This window comes from Lissotriton helveticus, chromosome 3_1 (genome assembly GCF_964261635.1).
Source record: "Lissotriton helveticus chromosome 3_1, aLisHel1.1, whole genome shotgun sequence".
Taxonomy (NCBI): Eukaryota; Metazoa; Chordata; class Amphibia; order Caudata; family Salamandridae; genus Lissotriton; species Lissotriton helveticus.
The window spans coordinates 2,104,344,006-2,104,362,821 of record NC_136061.1 but is presented as its reverse complement, the minus strand read 5'-3'; the positions used below and the strand labels follow the sequence as shown (position 1 = coordinate 2,104,362,821).

At 50.5% G+C, this 18,816-nt stretch overlaps 1 protein-coding gene across 1 annotated transcript in view; it reads right to left on the bottom strand.

Annotated features, from left to right (window-relative positions):
* Window positions 1-18,816, bottom strand: part of SERINC4 (serine incorporator 4) — a 273,320-nt gene that overhangs the window by 78,203 nt on the left and 176,301 nt on the right. Inside the window, exon 7 of the mRNA XM_078684114.1 lies at window positions 13,597-13,723. Within this exon, the coding sequence (XP_078540240.1) occupies window positions 13,597-13,723 (127 nt within the window). The remainder of the gene's footprint in view (window positions 1-13,596; window positions 13,724-18,816) is intronic.

Sequence of the window (18,816 nt, the reverse complement as noted above, 5' to 3'; positions counted from 1 at the left end):
TGCAATGGATAAGCGACTGGGTAAGGTTGACAAGCTGGGTAAGACTGTAGCGGAATTGGGTGCAAGGGTAGATGCTCAGGCCGGGCCATCGGGAAGACCTAAGCGAACGATAGTACCGCCCAAACCAAGGGGCGTATTTGAGTCACCAACCAAGCGCGCAAAAAATAGGAGGGTGGGGGGTCGTCCGCAGAGTCCAACTCCGACTGTACCCCCAGCGGCACCTCCCCCTCCGGGCCCGGTGGTGGTCCCATCACCGGTACCCCAGGTGCCACTGGTAGTGCCAGTGGTGCCGGCCATTCCAGTGGCGGCATCGGTGGCGCCGGTGGCACCACCGCCCACTCCGGTTTCCGTAGGGGGGCCGGTACCAAGTACGGCCCCTAATTCCCTGGCCGCGCCGGGTCCAGTCTCGGGAGAACTGGCAGCCCAGGTAGCAGCTGTCCTCCCCTGGTTAGGTGGGGGAGCGTTGCCGGACAATAAGAGCCTCACAGCGGAACAACAAACGTTGATTACTCAGATATTGTTGGCTAGTGGTCGGGGCGGCACGCCACCCGCACCAGTTTCTCCCCAAACAGGTCCTACGAACGATGGTGGTGCTGCCAAGAGCGGCGAAGCGACGCGACCCAACGACAATGGTAAGGAGATTGCCCTGCCACTGCTGGGCGAGGGCACAATGCCCTCCAGGGGGGAGTGCCTAGCGCAACATGTGTCACAAAGTGTGAAAGAAATGATATGGGCTGACAAATATGTTAATATTTTTTCATTACTGATAGATAACAGGGAATGGGAGTATGCTAAATCACAGAAGGATATGATGTTGCGATAGGATAGGATAGGATTGCGAGCAGCCCGGTGGCAGTGGGCTTGCTAGCAGGAGCTGAGGGCTACGTCCATACTTTTTAACTTTTGCGCGGTGTTACACTGATCGAGAGCGGAGGCGCGCTTGTAATTTTAACTTTGCTTGTAAATGCATTTATTAACCTGTACTGAACATCAACAGGTCTACTAATTACCTACCTTGCTTCTTAGGGGCTGTGAGGGCTGGCTGGCAGCTAATTTTATCGCGGGCTTGTACCAGCCGTGGCCGCCATCTTGGCTTGGGCTAGATCGCCCGACCCCACCCACGCCACTCCCCCCACGCTGCTTCTCCATTTAGGAGCACTTCCGGCGTTGTCCCAGAGATTGCGAGCAGCCCGGTGGCAGTGGGCTTGCTAGCAGGAGCTGAGGGCTACGTCCATACTTTTTAACTTTTGCGCGGTGTTACGCTGATCGAGAGCGGAGGCGCGCTTGTAATTTTAACTTTGCTTGTAAATGCATTTATTAACCTGTACTGAACATCAACAGGTCTACTAATTACCTACCTTGCTTCTTAGGGGCTGTGAGGGCTGGCTGGCAGCTAATTTTATCGCGGGCTTGTACCAGCCGTGGCCGCCATCTTGGCTTGGGCTAGATCGCCCGACCCCACCCACGCCACTCCCCCCACGCTGCTTCTCCATTTAGGAGCACTTCCGGCGTTGTCCCAGCGATTGCGAGCAGCCCGGTGGCAGTGGGCTTGCTAGCAGGAGCTGAGGGCTACGTCCATACTTTTTAACTTTTGCGCGGTGTTACGCTGATCGAGAGCGGAGGCGCGCTTGTAATTTTAACTTTGCTTGTAAATGCATTTATTAACCTGTACTGAACATCAACAGGTCTACTAATTACCTACCTTGCTTCTTAGGGGCTGTGAGGGCTGGCTGGCAGCTAATTTTATCGCGGGCTTGTACCAGCCGTGGCCGCCATCTTGGCTTGGGCTAGATCGCCCGACCCCACCCACGCCACTCCCCCCACGCTGCTTCTCCATTTAAACGTCCCTCATGTGTCTGCGCAGCGGACGAGCGCAGCGGGAGCGCCGTAGACGCGCCGGAGTCACGCCAGAGTCCAGCCCGTCTGCGCCCGTCCGCGGCCGGCCGGGGCTAGGGGCACTTCCTAATGCCCCTCTCCTGTCCTATTCTTCCCTCAGTCTTCTGTCACTTTGGACCCCTGGCACTATCAGCCTGTCTACCTTCGATCGGCTGAAACATCTGGGCCTTCTTTCTAGTCTTCCGCCTATTCCCCCAGCCACTACAGCTGGCTTGCTCACTTCGCCCCGCACTGTCTCTCCCATCCCTTCCTCTGTACCTGCTCCCCACACCTCGGCCTTTAACACCACGGCCGTGCTTCTCAACACCCGATCAGCAGTCAGCCACCAGTATGAGCTATTTGACTATATTGATACCCATAAACCGGATCTCTTGTTTCTAACAGAGACCTGGTTCAAGGCCGACTCCCTGCCCAATGTCCTAGCTGCCATACCTCCCTCATACTCTACCATCCGAGCGGATCGACCGGAGGGCAGGAGAGGCGGCGGAGTGGCCCTGATAGCTCATACTGACCTCCACTTTCAGATCCTTCCCTCCCCCCCCATTCCGGAAGTCGACTGCTTGATAATTCGTTCTAGCTCCCACTCTACTCCCCTAACTGTTGTCCTCATCTACCGTCCCCCCCATCCCACCCCCACCTTCGTTTCTAATCTTCAGGACACTCTCGCAACACTGGTAGTAAACAACTCGTCAGTGCTAGGTGACCTGAACTATTGGCCTAATGATCCTGCCGAAAGCCCTTCCTCTAAAGACTTTACTGACCTTATGATCAGCCTCAACTTCACCTCTCATGTCCACAGTCCTACTCACGCACTTGGCCACTCGCTCGATCAGGTTTGGACCCTGAACATCCCCGCCACTCCACTTACCATTTCCCCCTGTTCCTGGTCTGACCATTTTTTAATCTCCTTTTCCCTTGCCTTAGCCCCGGCTGTCAAATTTCCGCTTCCTAAGAACATCTGGGTCAGAAAATGGGGTAAAGCTGACATGCCATCTCTGTGCACTTTCCTGGCCAACTCTAGCCCCAATCTTATCGGCCTCGCCGCCCCGGTCCAACTGGACACCATTAACAACTGGCTTACCCACGCAGGCGACGACTTTGCTCCATTAAGACGGATCACGGTTAAGCGGAATCATGCTGCTAACCGTTGGTTCACTCCTGATCTTAAGGTGAAAAAGCTGGCCACGCGCAGAGCAGAGCGCGCATGGAGAAAAACATACTGCCCTGCCCAAAAAAAGGCCTACCTTTCCGTACTTAAGGTCTACAAGCAAGGCATCTTAGATGCTAAGACCCTGTTTTATTCTAACAGGATTCTGTCTGCGGAGTCACATTCTAAAGAAATCTTCGCCACGGTACACGAGCTTGCCTCATCCAACAGAGTCACGGCCTCGATCCCCCCCTGACAACCGCTCTGCGATTCGCTCAACGATTTTTTCGTTGATAAAGTCGCAAAGATTAAGGCCAACATCCCCCCTCCATCCCCCACATTCATCAATCCTTCCCCTCCTGCTATTACCTCTAAACTCACCTCCATCCCCCTTCTGACAAAAGTCACGCTCCCTCCTCTGCTCCAAAAGGTGAAATCAGGCTCCCCCCTGGACTTTGCCCCTGCTTATATCTTGAGAGATATCTTCCTAGCCTGTCCAATTCCCCCCCTTACCCTTCTGAACGATTCACTCAGGAATGGAGTGGTTCCCGCTGCCCATAAATCTGCGGCTATCATTCCTATCTTAAAAAAAGCTGGTGCCGACCCCTCATCCCCTTCCAACTACCGCCCCATTTCCCTCTTGCCTTACCTGGGCAAGGTCCTGGAAACCCATGTAACCTGCACCCTGAGCGCCTATGTGGAAAACAACCACTGCCTCTCCCCTCGGCAGGCGGGCTTTCGCCCCCTCCATTCAACGGAGAAGGTGGTGATCTCAGTGATGGACTACCTACGCGAGGGCATTGACACCAACTTACCACAGGCCCTCATTCTTTTAGATCTGTCCGCCGCTTTTGACACGGTGGACCACTCCACTCTTCTTACCCGTGTCAGGGCGGCGGGCATAGAGGGCCTTGCCCTCGCCTGGATTGAGTCCTTCCTGAGTGATAGGGCTCAGGTGGTCCACCTAGCTGGTTTCAGGGCCCCCCCTCGTAAGGTTGCTTGCGGGGTCCCCCAAGGTTCGTCACTTTCCCCTCTTTTGTTTAATTTATACATCTACCCCCTCATTTTTATGTTACAGCAGCTCGAGGTCACGGTGTTTAACTACGCCGATGACCTCCAGCTAATCTTTAACCTTTCTCACTCCCCTTCATCCTCCCAGAATGTCCAGTCTGTCATGCTGTTCATACAAGATTGGATGAACTGCAACCACCTCAAACTCAATCCGGACAAGACGGAGTTAGTCTTGACCGGAGGTGGTTGCAGTCCCTGGTCCCCTTCCCACTGGCCATCTTCACTCGGTGTTCCCCCGCTTCCTGTTCCTAAGGTCAAAACCCTTGGTATCTTTCTTAATTCCTCACTTTCTGTTCACTCACAGGTGAATTCGGTTGTTTCTTCTTGTTTTTTTTCTCTTAGAACTATCAGGAAGATCTCTCGCTTTTTCTCCCTACCCGCCTTAAAGATCATAGTGATGGCCATGGTGCTCTCGCGCCTTGATTATGGCAATATCATCTACAATGGCGCTCCGGCCTATGCCATCCACCAGCTGCAGCTAGTGCAGAACCAGGCTGCCCGCCTGATTTACGGCCTGCCTAAATATCATCGCTCCACCCCTTTATTGCAGGCACTGCACTGGCTGCCAGTGAGAGAGCGAGCCTTATTTAAGCTTGGTTGTCTTACCTTCCAGGCTAAAATGGGCACTGCCCCGGAGTTTATCTGCTCCGCTGTTAAATCCTATGTACCGGGCAGAGAGCTCCGTTCTACCCATCAGGCACTCCTCACCACTCACCGGTTTAGGAAGAAAAAGGCGGGTGGAACCAAATTTGCAGTCCTTGCCCCTATGTTCTGGAACTCCCTCCCCGCGGAACTTCGTATGACATCCCTTTACACTGAGTTCCGTAAAGGCCTCAAAACTCTGCTTTTCTCCCGAGCCCACGTTGTTTAAATCCTTCTCGCTCCTGCTGCCTTCTCGCAATCTAAAAGCGCCAAGAAACCGCGTGGTAAATGTGCGCTATATAAATGGTTTTAAATTCAAATTAAATTCAAATGTTGCCTAGTGAATGGAGAGCAAAATTGTACAAATTTAGGGTGGAAGAAACCATCATCAACTGGGTGAGGGCCTTTGCGGTGTACGGTGCAGTAATTGGTGAACGTTTTCCCGGAATGCAACCAGCTATGAATTGCTATCAGAGTAGAATCACAATGTACCATGAGAATCATGTGGGGGATGTTTGGAAAGAATATGATATAGCCTTCAGAAAATCTAAAGAGTTCGATAAGTCTTTGACATGGGACAAGGTGGATTCTATTTCTTGGCATTCGCAATTTGAGAAGGGTCAGGGCGCAAGCACTAGCACTACCTGGAACAAGAGTTATTCCCCCAGGCCACAACAGCCATTCCAGCAGCCCTTTCGATCAGCACAGGGTGGGGAGACAGGCCAAAAACCGAGGGGCAACGGAGGTACGAAAGGGGTATGCTGGGACTTCAACAGGCGGACATGCAACAGGGCACCGGGCACTTGTAAGTTCAGACACGCGTGCAGCGTATGCGGGCACCCTTCCCACCCAGAGGCGACATGCCGAAATAAAGGCAGTGGAGCAGGTAATAGGGGTAGGAAGAAACCTGAATAATAAGATTCATCCCATCATAGCACATTCACCCATTCAGTTGTCGGCTATGATCCCCTGGCTTAATAGGTACCCTAATCACACTTCTGCTAGATTGTTGCAAGAGGGTTTCACACATGGTTTCCGAATTCCTGCTGGGGGTTATGTCGGGACACCACAGTGCAGAAATCAGCTGTCAGTCCTTTCCAATCCCACGCTAGTGGCGACAAAAATAGGAAAGGAGGTGCGTTTAGGTAGGGTAGCGGGACCTTTCCATGGCATTCCTACTCAGAATTTTGTATGCTCCCCTTTGGGGGTGGTTCCAAAGAAAGAGAAGGGAGAGTATAGGCTCATACACAACTTGTCTGCACCTAAGGGTATATCCTTGAATGATGCTATTGATGAATCAGTTTGCAGCGTTAAATATGCGTCTTTCGATCAGGCAGCGGACATGCTGAGGGGTTTGGGCGCGGGAACACTGATAGCTAAATCAGATATCGAGTCAGCCTTTAGATTGCTCCCTGTTCACCCAGAAGACCAGCACCTCTGTTGAGGGGAAGTACTACATGGATAAGTGTATGCCCATGGGTTGTTCAATTTCATGTGCATATTTCGAGCAGTTCAGCTCTTTCTTGGAATGGGCCCTAAGACAATGTACGGGTCACCAGTGGGTCATGCACTACCTGGATGATTTTCTTTTCCTGGGTCCGGCGGGTTCACGGGAGTGTGCATCAGCATTGCAGGAATTTTGCGTGCTCATGCGCTCTTTCGGGATCTCGTTGGCGCAGGGGAAGACAGTTGGGCCAGTAACATGCCTGGAATTTTTAGGCATTGAGCTGGATTCAGTAGAGGGCTGTTTCAGACTACCAAAGGAAAAGATACAAAGATTCAAGAATACACTAGGACTATGCCTACAAGCTAAGAAAGTGACTCTACAAATGTTGCAGCAGACAGTTGGGCAGTTAAACTTTGCATTAAGAGTAATTCCCATGGCACGCCCCTTTTCACGCTCAATTGCACAGGCCATGAGGGGTCTTCGGGAGAAACATCACCGGACACGGCTATCTGCTGAGGTTCGCCAGGATATGCGGATATGGATCGCATTCCTGGAGGACTTCAATGGCAGAGTGCTGTGGGGTGCACCCACGCTGTCCTCGGAGGACCTTGGTTTGTGGACCGATGCGCAGGCAGTGTAGGGTTTGGTGCAATCCTTGGCAGGAAGTGGGTGGCACAGAAGTGGCCCGCCTGGTGGGAGGAGAGCGGGCTGACGGTGAACATTGGTTTCCTCAAGCTCTTCCCAATCTGGGTGGCACTGAAAGTGTGGCCGGAGGATTTGGCCAACCGATCTGTAATCTTCTGGTCAGATAATATGACAGTTTGGAATGCATCAACCAACAAGCCGCAAGGTGTCCATTCATACTACGCCTGATCAAAGAGATTGTGCTGTGTTGCATGACATTGAATATACTTTTCAGGGCGAAACATGTCCCGGGGGTGTTAAACAATGCAGCTGATGCCCTTTCTCGCTTTAAGATGCAGGTTTTCAGGGATCACTTGCCGGAGGCAGAGACAACCCCGGCCCACTTCCCGTCGACTCTCTGGCAAATTGGTGCCCCCAACTACATGACCTCGTGGCAGCCAGCCTAGCACCCAAGACAAGGACGGCATACGAAGGGGCGTTCAGGTCTTACTGTCACTTTCTGGGCCAGGGCTGGGAGAGTACGTGGACTCTGGAAGCTAGCTTCAATGGGTACATAGGCACCTTACACAGAGAAGCGCGCACGGCGGCGACAGCCAACAGACACAAGGCGGCTACCTCCTTTTTCGCACGTGCTAAAGGGGGACGGGACCCTACGAACAGCTTCCTAGCGCAGAAGGCGTTGAAGGGATGGCGGCGCATGCAGCCCCCTTCCACAGATTCTATGAAACCAATAGGTTTTGAACGATTATCAGCAGTTCTCCTCGCTCTACCGGACACATGTAGCTATACGTCCGAGGTGGTCCTCTTTAAAGCAGCATTCTCGTTAGCTTTTTATGGGGCATTCAGGGTGGGCGAACTGGTGGCGGCCAACAAAGGTGATAGGGTAGGCGGCCTTCAGCTGCATGATATCAGCATAAAGGGCGACACTATGTGGATTATAATCAGGAAATCAAAAACTGATCAGGAAGCTAGGGGTCAAAGCCTGGCGTTACATCGTGCAAGGAACAATCCCTGCTGCCCGGTGACACATGTGGAGGAACTGATAAGACAGCGGGCGCAGGAGTGTGGGGGGTCACTGCTAATGCATGGGGATGGGACCCCTTTGACCAGATTTCAGTTTCAGAGGGTACTAGCCATGAGTATGGCAAGGGCTGGTTATAACCACAAAGAGTTTGGGACGCACTCCTTCCGGATGGGGGCAGCCACAGAAGCAACGGCCAGGGGTTTGACCACAACTAGTGTGCAAAGGATTGGGAGATGGTCCTCAAGTGCCTATAAACGTTACGTGCGGTTGCACATGTTGTGAGAGCTGTCGCCATGTGGAGTATTTCTAACACCTGCTGTTTTTCTGGTTATTTACAGTTTCTCGGGCCTGTAACGCAGGACGGAAACTACCCATGGATCATCAGGGCAACTTATCTACATCACGGAGGAACCAGGAGGACAGGCAGAAGACAGTGGTAGTTTGGGTAGTGGGGCATTCGTATGTCAAGCGTGCTAATCCTATTTTTCTTGCAGGATCAGGTAAACAGAGGGTGGAGAGCAGGGGGTGCACGGTCTCCTTCCATGGCAGGGGGGGGCTCCGCCTCAATCAGTTCAGGGACTATATGTCGGACTTATTAACACGACATACTACACCTCCCTCGGCGGTGATCCTTCATCTAGGGGGGAATGATCTGACAGGTCTGGGTAGAAGGGTCCTCCTGGAAAAGATTATATCAGCAGCAGGGTGGCTAGCGAAGCGGTTACCGGGGAGTGTGGTTGTATGGTCAAAGCTGATACCGAGAATGCAATGGAGAGGGGGGGACTCAGTTAGCGCGTTGAATAACTCGTTAAAGAGGGTCAACAACAAGCTGGACAAGTTATTTAGAACTCCGGTCTTACAGACCATTCCTCATGGTTGCATCTGGGGAGAGCACTTCTACCTGCGGGACGGGGTCCACTTAACAGAGGAGGGGAATGCCCTTTTTATAAGAAATATCCTGGCATGGGTGGAAGTTTTTGCAGGGAGAGTATGACCTTTCTACAAGGGTTTTTTTTTGGGGGGGGGGCCAGATAGTCGGTCAACTACCTGGCCTGTGGCGGTAAGGTCATTAATCGGTGAGCAGCATTTTAAGGTCCTTACGGGGGGGCGGGCCCATTCACGAAAGGGGCCGCCCGTCGGGAGGGGCCATTGGTCTCTCTCAGAACTTCAGGGGCAGGATATGATATCCAGTATTTTAAAGGGTGCGGGGGAGGGAGTCTACGCTTTCCTCAGGCTGGTAGCCACCCCTCACAACACTATGACGTCATTAAGGTGCGCGAGTGTCTGGGCCCTCCTGTTATGGTTAAATGGAGTTCAGGGAGCGCACGTGGGTGAAACGTGCCCTGGGTTGCGCATGCGCATTTCGAACGTGAGAGCGCAGCTGTAAAAGGATCTGACACCGGTTGGCGACCTTGCCGTACGACTTAATTATTAGAATGCATTTTTAATTTTCAGGATGTTAGATTCGGTTAGGAAACACGCTGTACTAGATATTTGTTAAGGTTAGCCCATCATACCATGTCGAAACGGATGTCAATCTAATGTTCTGAAATGTGCATTTTTTAGGGCTCGGCTGAACGCGCGGAAGCGCGTCTCCGCCGAAGCTCTTTTGTCGGCGTGTGTGCTTCCCAGGAGACAATCCTGGCCGCGTGCATCGCCTTTGAGGCGATTTCAAAGTGACACGCGCACGCGAACGAGCGCTGTGGCCAGGCGCTGTCTCCTGAGAAGCACACACGCATGCGCATACACACACGCACAAGCGCCCACGCACGCACATACATACAGAGACACCCCCCCCAGCTCACATACACACACGAGTGCACCCTCCCTCTCCCCCGCCGTCGCCGCCGTCGCACACATGTACACATACACCGAGGGAACCGAGCCCCCCCCCCGCCCGCCGTCGCACACATGCATACACACACACGCGCACACACACACACACACACACACAACGAGGGAACGGAGTCCCCAGCCCTTTTCAACTTACCTGGTGAATTCTGAGGGACTCCGCTCTCCTTCTGGCGTCGCAACTCGCAAGACGCTTTCACTCCGCCTTCTCTTCCGGTCCGAATGCAGCCCCGCCCCCGTCACAGGCGACTTTGCCTGACTTCCGGCGAGGCTGCTGGACTCGTTTATTTACTCGCGTTCATGCTCTAACTTTTGCAATGCCAAGACCTCTCCTCTGTCATCCATTCACAGAGAACCGTCGTTGACCCATTGACACCTACTGAGGAAGATGAAAGCTTGGGCGGCGCTTCTCGGACTCCAATCTAACATTTCAGGTGACATGGTATTCTGAGCGCTAGTCTCTGAACTAAGGCTTCCTTCTGACTGGGTAAGGGAATATTTCAATTACTCCCATTAACTAGGATGAGACATTTTCCCATTAAAGTGGCAGGCGTCCTGGGTACGTGCGACAATTCCTAAGAAACCACCACAAATTACTGATTGCTAGATCAGTCTTGAAGGTTTCATTACAGAATTGCAATAGCTCAGCCATTACACTCCATAGGGTTAAAGTGAAATCACGGTTATGGGCAAATTAATTGGAGAAGATAATGAAGTAAAACGAATGAGAAAGTGTTTTGCTTCTATAATGATAGTACATTAAGTGGAAAGATCCTGCGACATTGTTTGATGTTTAAACTGCATGCCGTACACGGAAATCAGTCAAAAGATTATCTGAGCAGTTAGAGGACGCGTGATAATAAGCCGTCGAAATCCTGTTCCTACCAGCAGCTTTGTTTCCAGGCCGGTGCACTCCATACAGCGTTGCTAACGTGCTGTGGCAGCATAATTGTCAACTTATTAGCAGTGAGCTGCAATTGAAAAGGAACGCTCAGTAGAAAAATAATGAATTTATGTGCCAACAATTAAACAGCAAATTCCCATCTAATCTCTAAGCGCCCCTCAGCCTACACGGATATATTTGTTTTGTTATGCAACACCTCCTGCCCTCTTTCTCCCACACACACTAAAATCTGCACCCCTTTCTATGGCGAATCTCTGCATGCCCTACAGCCATCAGCCAAACATGTTCAATCCATTTCTTAAGTACTCAAACACCCCCTACCAACAACACACACTCATACAGGTGTACATACCCGCAGACATATCCGTCCCCCTCCTGCACCCCCCACTCCCCCCCCACAGTACATCATTCCACTGCACTTCCTAATTCCATCAAACAGACCCCTTAGGATATTTTCGGCCCTTCATTCCAGCCCCTGCCTAGACACCATTATTTCTGCCTCTATTAAAATTCAACAAGACCATACAGGATTGAAAGAAAGGACACAATGCCTAGGAATAACACACATCGATATTTACTCGCGTTCATGTACAATGCTAATAGCTCTAACTTTTGCAATGCAGAGACCGTTGCATTGTAAATGCTTGTTAATAATTGTCAGAAATGTTTATTTTATTAAAATTTTTGATTTGTTTTTATATTTTAATAAATACGGCCAGGGGGGGGCCCTGTACCCCCTGACTTCCAAAGACCCCATGTGTTGACTGGTTGAATCAGGTAACTCAGTCAGTGTGTTAAGGGGGGAGGTGGCCGGCAGTCCCAGACCATGAGAGAAGGGGGGGCCAATCGGCCCCCACGCAGGCATGGCGGGGCCCGGCCCCTCCCACACCCCGTTCCTTTCGTGGTCGCTTGCCCCCGCCATCGCCCCGGAAGTAGTTGTGCACTTCCGGGGTGAGGGGGCGGGGCCGCGGCGGCGAAAGGGTTAAGAGCCTGGGGAGCGCGGGAAGCGGCCTCTTTGTGCCCGCGCTCCCAGGCTCGCTCCTCGCCCCACCGTGGGGCTGTTTAATTTTCCCCGCCCTCCATCCCCTTTTTTAGCAGACCTTGGGGCCAGCCAATGGTAGGTATAATGTTTAGCAATGTGTCGGATTATAGGAATAATATGCTCGATCCAGTAGGCCTTTTTTCCCGTTTACTGGAAGCATGAACAGATGTAAATGTTTTGTGCGTTGCTGTGATATTTTAACTAATTTTCTCCTTAGGCCTTTTTCCCGCTTACAGGAATATCTATATATGTATATGTTTTGTGCTTTGCTGTGTATTAACCAATTTTCTCCTTAGGCCTTTTTCCCTCTTAGTATAGCAATGTCGTATTTATTATGTGTGTCTGGCGGTAAGGTCATTAATCGGTGAGCAGCATTTTAAGGTCCTTACGGGGGGGCGGGCCCATTCACGAAAGGGGCCGCCCGTCGGGAGGGGCCATTGGTCTCTCTCAGAACTTCAGGGGCAGGATATGATATCCAGTATTTTAAAGGGTGCGGGGGAGGGAGTCTACGCTTTCCTCAGGCTGGTAGCCACCCCTCACAACACTATGACGTCATTAAGGTGCGCGAGTGTCTGGGCCCTCCTGTTATGGTTAAATGGAGTTCAGGGAGCGCACGTGGGTGAAACGTGCCCTGGGTTGCGCATGCGCATTTCGAACGTGAGAGCGCAGCTGTAAAAGGATCTGACACCGGTTGGCGACCTTGCCGTACGACTTAATTATTAGAATGCATTTTTAATTTTCAGGATGTTAGATTCGGTTAGGAAACACGCTGTACTAGATATTTGTTAAGGTTAGCCCATCATACCATGTCGAAACGGATGTCAATCTAATGTTCTGAAATGTGCATTTTTTAATAATTGTCAGAAATTTTTATTTTATTAAAATTTTTGATTTGTTTTTATATTTTAATAAATACGGCCAGGGGGGGGGCCTGTACCCCCTGACTTCCAAAGACCCCATGTGTTGACTGGTTGAATTAGGTAACTCAGTCAGTGTGTTAAGGGGGGAGGTGGCCGGCAGTCCCAGACCATGCCACCATGTTGGACTGGAAGGACTCTAGGCCCTGGTGTTCACGCCCAATCACAATTAGAATTTTAAAGTAACTATTGACTGCATTTGGAATTTGGTTATCATCAAGCAAACTAAATTGTTAATATTAGTGAATGCTGTTGAAGAACTGATCTTGGCAAAGTCAATAAAATGTTGCCATACCATTTTCTTCTACAAGTCTGGAACTCTACCTTGTTATTGTTGTGCCAAACAGGATGAAACTTGTCACTGAAGATGTTCTTTCATTTATTTTTAGGACAGGTATCACACGTCAGCGTGGGAGACATCAAGCCCCTGAGCAGTCGCTCTGAGTCAGTCAGCCTATGGGCCTTAGGCAGTGTGCGCGAGGCCAGATCTGCTTAAAAGCCACTGACAAGGATACTGTCTCGCGCGCCGCGCTGACGTCCGACGCATGAACGCTGCAGCTGTTCGAGAGGCCGCCCCATCCCACCCCTCCCTTTCTGTAAATGTTAGGGATGTGATTATGGAAAGTATTCACAGCCGAGCACAGCCAACATTTCTAGAGTGTTGTCACTGCGCTGTTAGGTTTATCGAGTATGCCTTCTTCAGACTTGAATCTCGGCTGAGGGACAAACTTGGACAGCTGGAACGAAATATCGCAATGAGTAATTCTAGGACCAGCGATTTCTGGCATTAAACACAGCAGATGCAGCTCATCTGTATTTGTGTAGTTCGGCTGCTTTCAGGTTCTAATAAAAACAGCATCGCCATTCTCAAACACTCCCTGGAGTTTAAAGGAATCAGAAGGAAACATGCACAATCCCCAACTTCGTGCCAAAATGCATTAAAATTACATTTGATCCAGAGCGCGCGCTGACTGACCACGTTAGTTTTGCGCGTATAGCTGCTGACGTACCATGCAAAGAGGACACATGCGTACATGATGGTTGCCCCTGTGATGGCCACAGTTGTGTCTTCTGTCTGCAGTCCATCCTTGCTGACACTGGGGAAGCAGACGGTCAGGTTTTGTCCACCGTACACCACTAGGGGCAACAGAAACAGAGAAAAGGCGACATTGAGAGGCGCCAAGAAAGAGCGATTAAATAACAAGACATATTGGCAGAAAGATCATCGAGAAAACACCATCAGACTGATTATGAGACTGACCTAGTACCGAAACAATAGTGCCTAAAGGTGGACATAAATATTAGTATGGCTGAAATGTTATTAATGAATGAGAAAGCAATCCATGTAGATAAGTGCCCAGCAATACATGCACTCAAGGCAGTCTGGCTTACTGTGGCCAGCCAGGAGGTATGAAAAAGGGTAAGAAGCAGTAGCAAACCATTACAGGTGCAAAGAAAAACTGCACCCCATTTAGAATTACAAGTGGATACCCATACCTTGCATTTCACTCTTTCAACAGCCGTCATTTCTGTGTGAAATACCGGAATGAGAGTCACGTAAGTTAGCTGGAGGACTGAAACATGTACAACAACCCTTTTTGGACTACGATTGCAAAAGTCAAATATTTTAGCTTAACTGGGAAGAATTTCCTGAAACTTCCTTGATTTAGAATTACGTTCAAACAGGGTTTTCTGTTTTTATTGACTACGTTGAAAAATGTAATTGAAGTGGATTAATGAGGGAAGATGTGAGATGGTATTGGGACTGGTGGACGTGCATCTGCCTACTAGTAGGATAAATCTGATAAAAAAGAAGGAAGAGTAGGTGCAGTGGCATCCGACACTGATTTAGAGTGGTGGGCAGGTGGAGAGGCTGCAGAGAGGAAGGGGGAGGGGGGGACAATGGGAGTGAGTGGGGGGTTTAATACATATATATTTTGTAAACGTACCTGATGCTGCCGGTCGGCCGCCACGATCTCCTCTGCTTCTACTTCCTGGTCCTAGCATCACAGGCTCCCCATCCAGTCTCTGTGCTGCTCCTAAGCTTGGGAGCAGCATGGGGATTGGCCTAAGCATTCTACATCAACGCTTGCTCAGGCACAAGGAGTCTGTGCTGTACAGCTGGGTTGGAGAATCCTAAGTGCGCATGTCAGTTTGGCCGGCCTAGGACGGCCGGTGAAACTAACATGCACACTTAAAAGTGCACATCTACCACTCCTCCTCCCTCCTCCCATGGCCAGGACCCGACCCTCCCTGCACACGCTGGCTCAGCCAGCAGCTGCAAAATAAAACAATATTAAAATATAGTTTTCTTTTGCAGCTACTGGCTCTGAGCCAGTGGGGCAATGCTCCTCCGCCATTGCGAAGGAGCCACCCCGAGTAGACGGAAAGGTTTGGGATGAGTCACAGAGAGAAGGAAAAGGTAGTGAGGTTTTGTTTTGTATTTTTTTATATTTAATTATTTGTGTGTGTGTGTGTGTATATATATATATATATATATATTTTATTCACCACAAGTTGCCCTGTTGGAGCCGCCACTCAAGGAAGGGTTACCGCACTCGACGCCACAGTTAGTAGGCTGTTCCCCATGTCACAGTTCCTTCCAACAGCCATACGCGTTTCGAGCTTAAGAGCTCTTGTTCACTGGCATACACGATGAAACTGAGCCGGTACATTCAAAGCAACAGTTTTATTTCTGTTACAAGTTACGCCCATGTGGGCGTTGCCACAGGCATGCTGGTCCTAGTAGTCCTGATATGCCTGGAAGCTGAAACTTGATGAAAGCAAATGCTTCGCTCATTTCGTCATGTTCAATAAAATCCCGTTTGGGCAAAGGTCTTGTAGCAGGAAGATCAGCTTCCCAATATTCCCCTGTGGCTCAGGCCCCCTCCTTTCCTATGAGTGTTCAAGGTAGCAAACACCGAGGATCCGCTGGCAGCGGTGGGGCAGCTCCGCGACCAGACGAGCCGCTAAATTTTATTCACCACAAGTTGCCCTGTTGGAGCCGCCACTCAAGGAAGGGTTACCGCACTCGACGCCACAGGTAGTAGGCTGTTCCCCATGTCACAGTTCCTTCCAACAGCCATACGCGTTTCGAGCTTAAGAGCTCTTGTTCACTGGCATACACGATGAAACTGAGCCGGTACATTCAAAGCAACAGTTTTATTTCTGTTACAAGTTACGCCCATGTGGGCGTTGCCACAGGCATGCTGGTCCTAGTAGTCCTGATATGCCTGGAAGCTGAAACTTGATGAAAGCAAATGCTTCGCTCATTTCGTCATGTTCAATAAAATCCCGTTTGGGCAAAGGTCTTGTAGCAGGAAGATCAGCTTCCCAATATTCCCCTGTGGCTCAGGCCCCCTCCTTTCCTATGAGTGTTCAAGGTAGCAAACACCGAGGATCCGCTGGCAGCGGTGGGGCAGCTCCGCGACCAGACGAGCCGCTAAATTTTATTCACCACAAGTTGCCCTGTTGGAGCCGCCACTCAAGGAAGGGTTACCGCACTCGACGCCACAGGTAGTAGGCTGTTCCCCATGTCACAGTTCCTTCCAACAGCCATACGCGTTTCGAGCTTAAGAGCTCTTGTTCACTGGCATACACGATGAAACTGAGCCGGTACATTCAAAGCAACAGTTTTATTTCTGTTACAAGTTACGCCCATGTGGGCGTTGCCACAGGCATGCTGGTCCTAGTAGTCCTGATATGCCTGGAAGCTGAAACTTGATGAAAGCAAATGCTTCGCTCATTTCGTCATGTTCAATAAAATCCCGTTTGGGCAAAGGTCATGTAGCAGGAAGATCAGCTTCCCAATATTCCCCTGTGGCTCAGGCCCCCTCCTTTCCTATGAGTGTTCAAGGTAGCAAACACCGAGGATCCGCTGGCAGCGGTGGGGCAGCTCCGCGACCAGACGAGCCGCTAAATTTTAGTCACCACAAGTTGCCCTGTTGGAGCCGCCACTCAAGGAAGGGTTACCGCACTCGACGCCACAGGTAGTAGGCTGTTCCCCATGTCACAGTTCCTTCCAACAGCCATACGCGTTTCGAGCTTAAGAGCTCTTGTTCACTGGCATACACGATGAAACTGAGCCGGTACATTCAAAGCAACAGTTTTATTTCTGTTACAAGTTACGCCCATGTGGGCGTTGCCACAGGCATGCTGGTCCTAGTAGTCCTGATATGCCTGGAAGCTGAAACTTGATGAAAGCAAATGCTTCGCTCATTTCGTCATGTTCAATAAAATCCCGTTTGGGCAAAGGTCATGTAGCAGGAAGATCAGCTTCCCAATATTCCCCTGTGGCTCAGGCCCCCTCCTTTCCTATGAGTGTTCAAGGTAGCAAACACCGAGGATCCGCTGGCAGCGGTGGGGCAGCTCCGCGACCAGACGAGCCGCTAAATTTTATTCACCACAAGTTGCCCTGTTGGAGCCGCCACTCAAGGAAGGGTTACCGCACTCGACGCCACAGGTAGTAGGCTGTTCCCCATGTCACAGTTCCTTCCAACAGCCATACGCGTTTCGAGCTGAGCGAAGCATTTGCTTTCATCAAGTTTCAGCTTCCAGGCATATCAGGACTACTAGGACCAGCATGCCTGTGGCAACGCCCACATGGGCGTAACTTGTAACAGAAATAAAACTGTTGCTTTGAATGTACCGGCTCAGTTTCATCGTGTATGCCAGTGAACAAGAGCTCTTAAGCTCGAAACGCGTATGGCTGTTGGAAGGAACTGTGACATGGGGAACAGCCTACTACCTGTGGCGTCGAGTGCGGTAACCCTTCCTTGAGTGGCGGCTCCTACAGGGCAACTTGTGGTGAATAAAATTTAGCGGCTCGTCTGGTCGCGGAGCTGCCCCACCGCTGCCAGCGGATCCTCGGTGTTTGCTACCTTGAACACTCATAGGAAAGGAGGGGGCCTGAGCCACAGGGGAATATTGGGAAGCTGATCTTCCTGCTACATGACCTTTGCCCAAACGGGATTTTATTGAACATGACGAAATGAGCGAAGCATTTGCTTTCATCAAGTTTCAGCTTCCAGGCATATCAGGACTACTAGGACCAGCATGCCTGTGGCAACGCCCACATGGGCGTAACTTGTAACAGAAATAAAACTGTTGCTTTGAATGTACCGGCTCAGTTTCATCGTGTATGCCAGTGAACAAGAGCTCTTAAGCTCGAAACGCGTATGGCTGTTGGAAGGAACTGTGACATGGGGAACAGCCTACTACCTGTGGCGTCGAGTGCGGTAACCCTTCCTTGAGTGGCGGCTCCAACAGGGCAACTTGTGGTGAATAAAATTTAGCGGCTCGTCTGGTCGCGGAGCTGCCCCACCGCTGCCAGCGGATCCTCGGTGTTTGCTACCTTGAACACTCATAGGAAAGGAGGGGGCCTGAGCCACAGGGGAATATTGGGAAGCTGATCTTCCTGCTACATGACCTTTGCCCAAACGGGATTTTATTGAACATGACGAAATGAGCGAAGCATTTGCTTTCATCAAGTTTCAGCTTCCAGGCATATCAGGACTACTAGGACCAGCATGCCTGTGGCAACGCCCACATGGGCGTAACTTGTAACAGAAATAAAACTGTTGCTTTGAATGTACCGGCTCAGTTTCATCGTGTATGCCAGTGAACATGAGCTCTTAAGCTCGAAACGCGTATGGCTGTTGGAAGGAACTGTGACATGGGGAACAGCCTACTACCTGTGGCGTCGAGTGCGGTAACCCTTCCTTGAGTGGCGGCTCCAACAGGGCAACTTGTGGTGAATATATATATATATATATATATATATATATATATATATATATATATATATATATATATATATATATATATATATATATATATATATATATATATATCATTTACCTTCCATAATCACTTCTTTCATCCGACAAAGGACCAGGCGCAGACACCAGTAAGATTTAAATGCTGTTTCTTTTTAGTCTTGCTTGTCTGCCATGACGCGCTTCAGTCACAGCTGTAACCAAAGAGGATTTTGGATGGAGCGTTTGAGCAAATCAAACACTCACCCCCAGTCAACTGATCTAGGTTTAATCCATCGCCATTCTTTAGCTCGCTCCACCACCCCAGTTCAGACATGGCCATATGCAAATCAGTCTGACCCTGTGCCTCATGGGAACAGTCCAGCCTGAACTGCCAAGTATAGCTTTGTTCGCCCTAAGTTGGCAGGGTATGACCAGACGTGGGTCGCATGCTCACTCTGCCACTGGATTCAA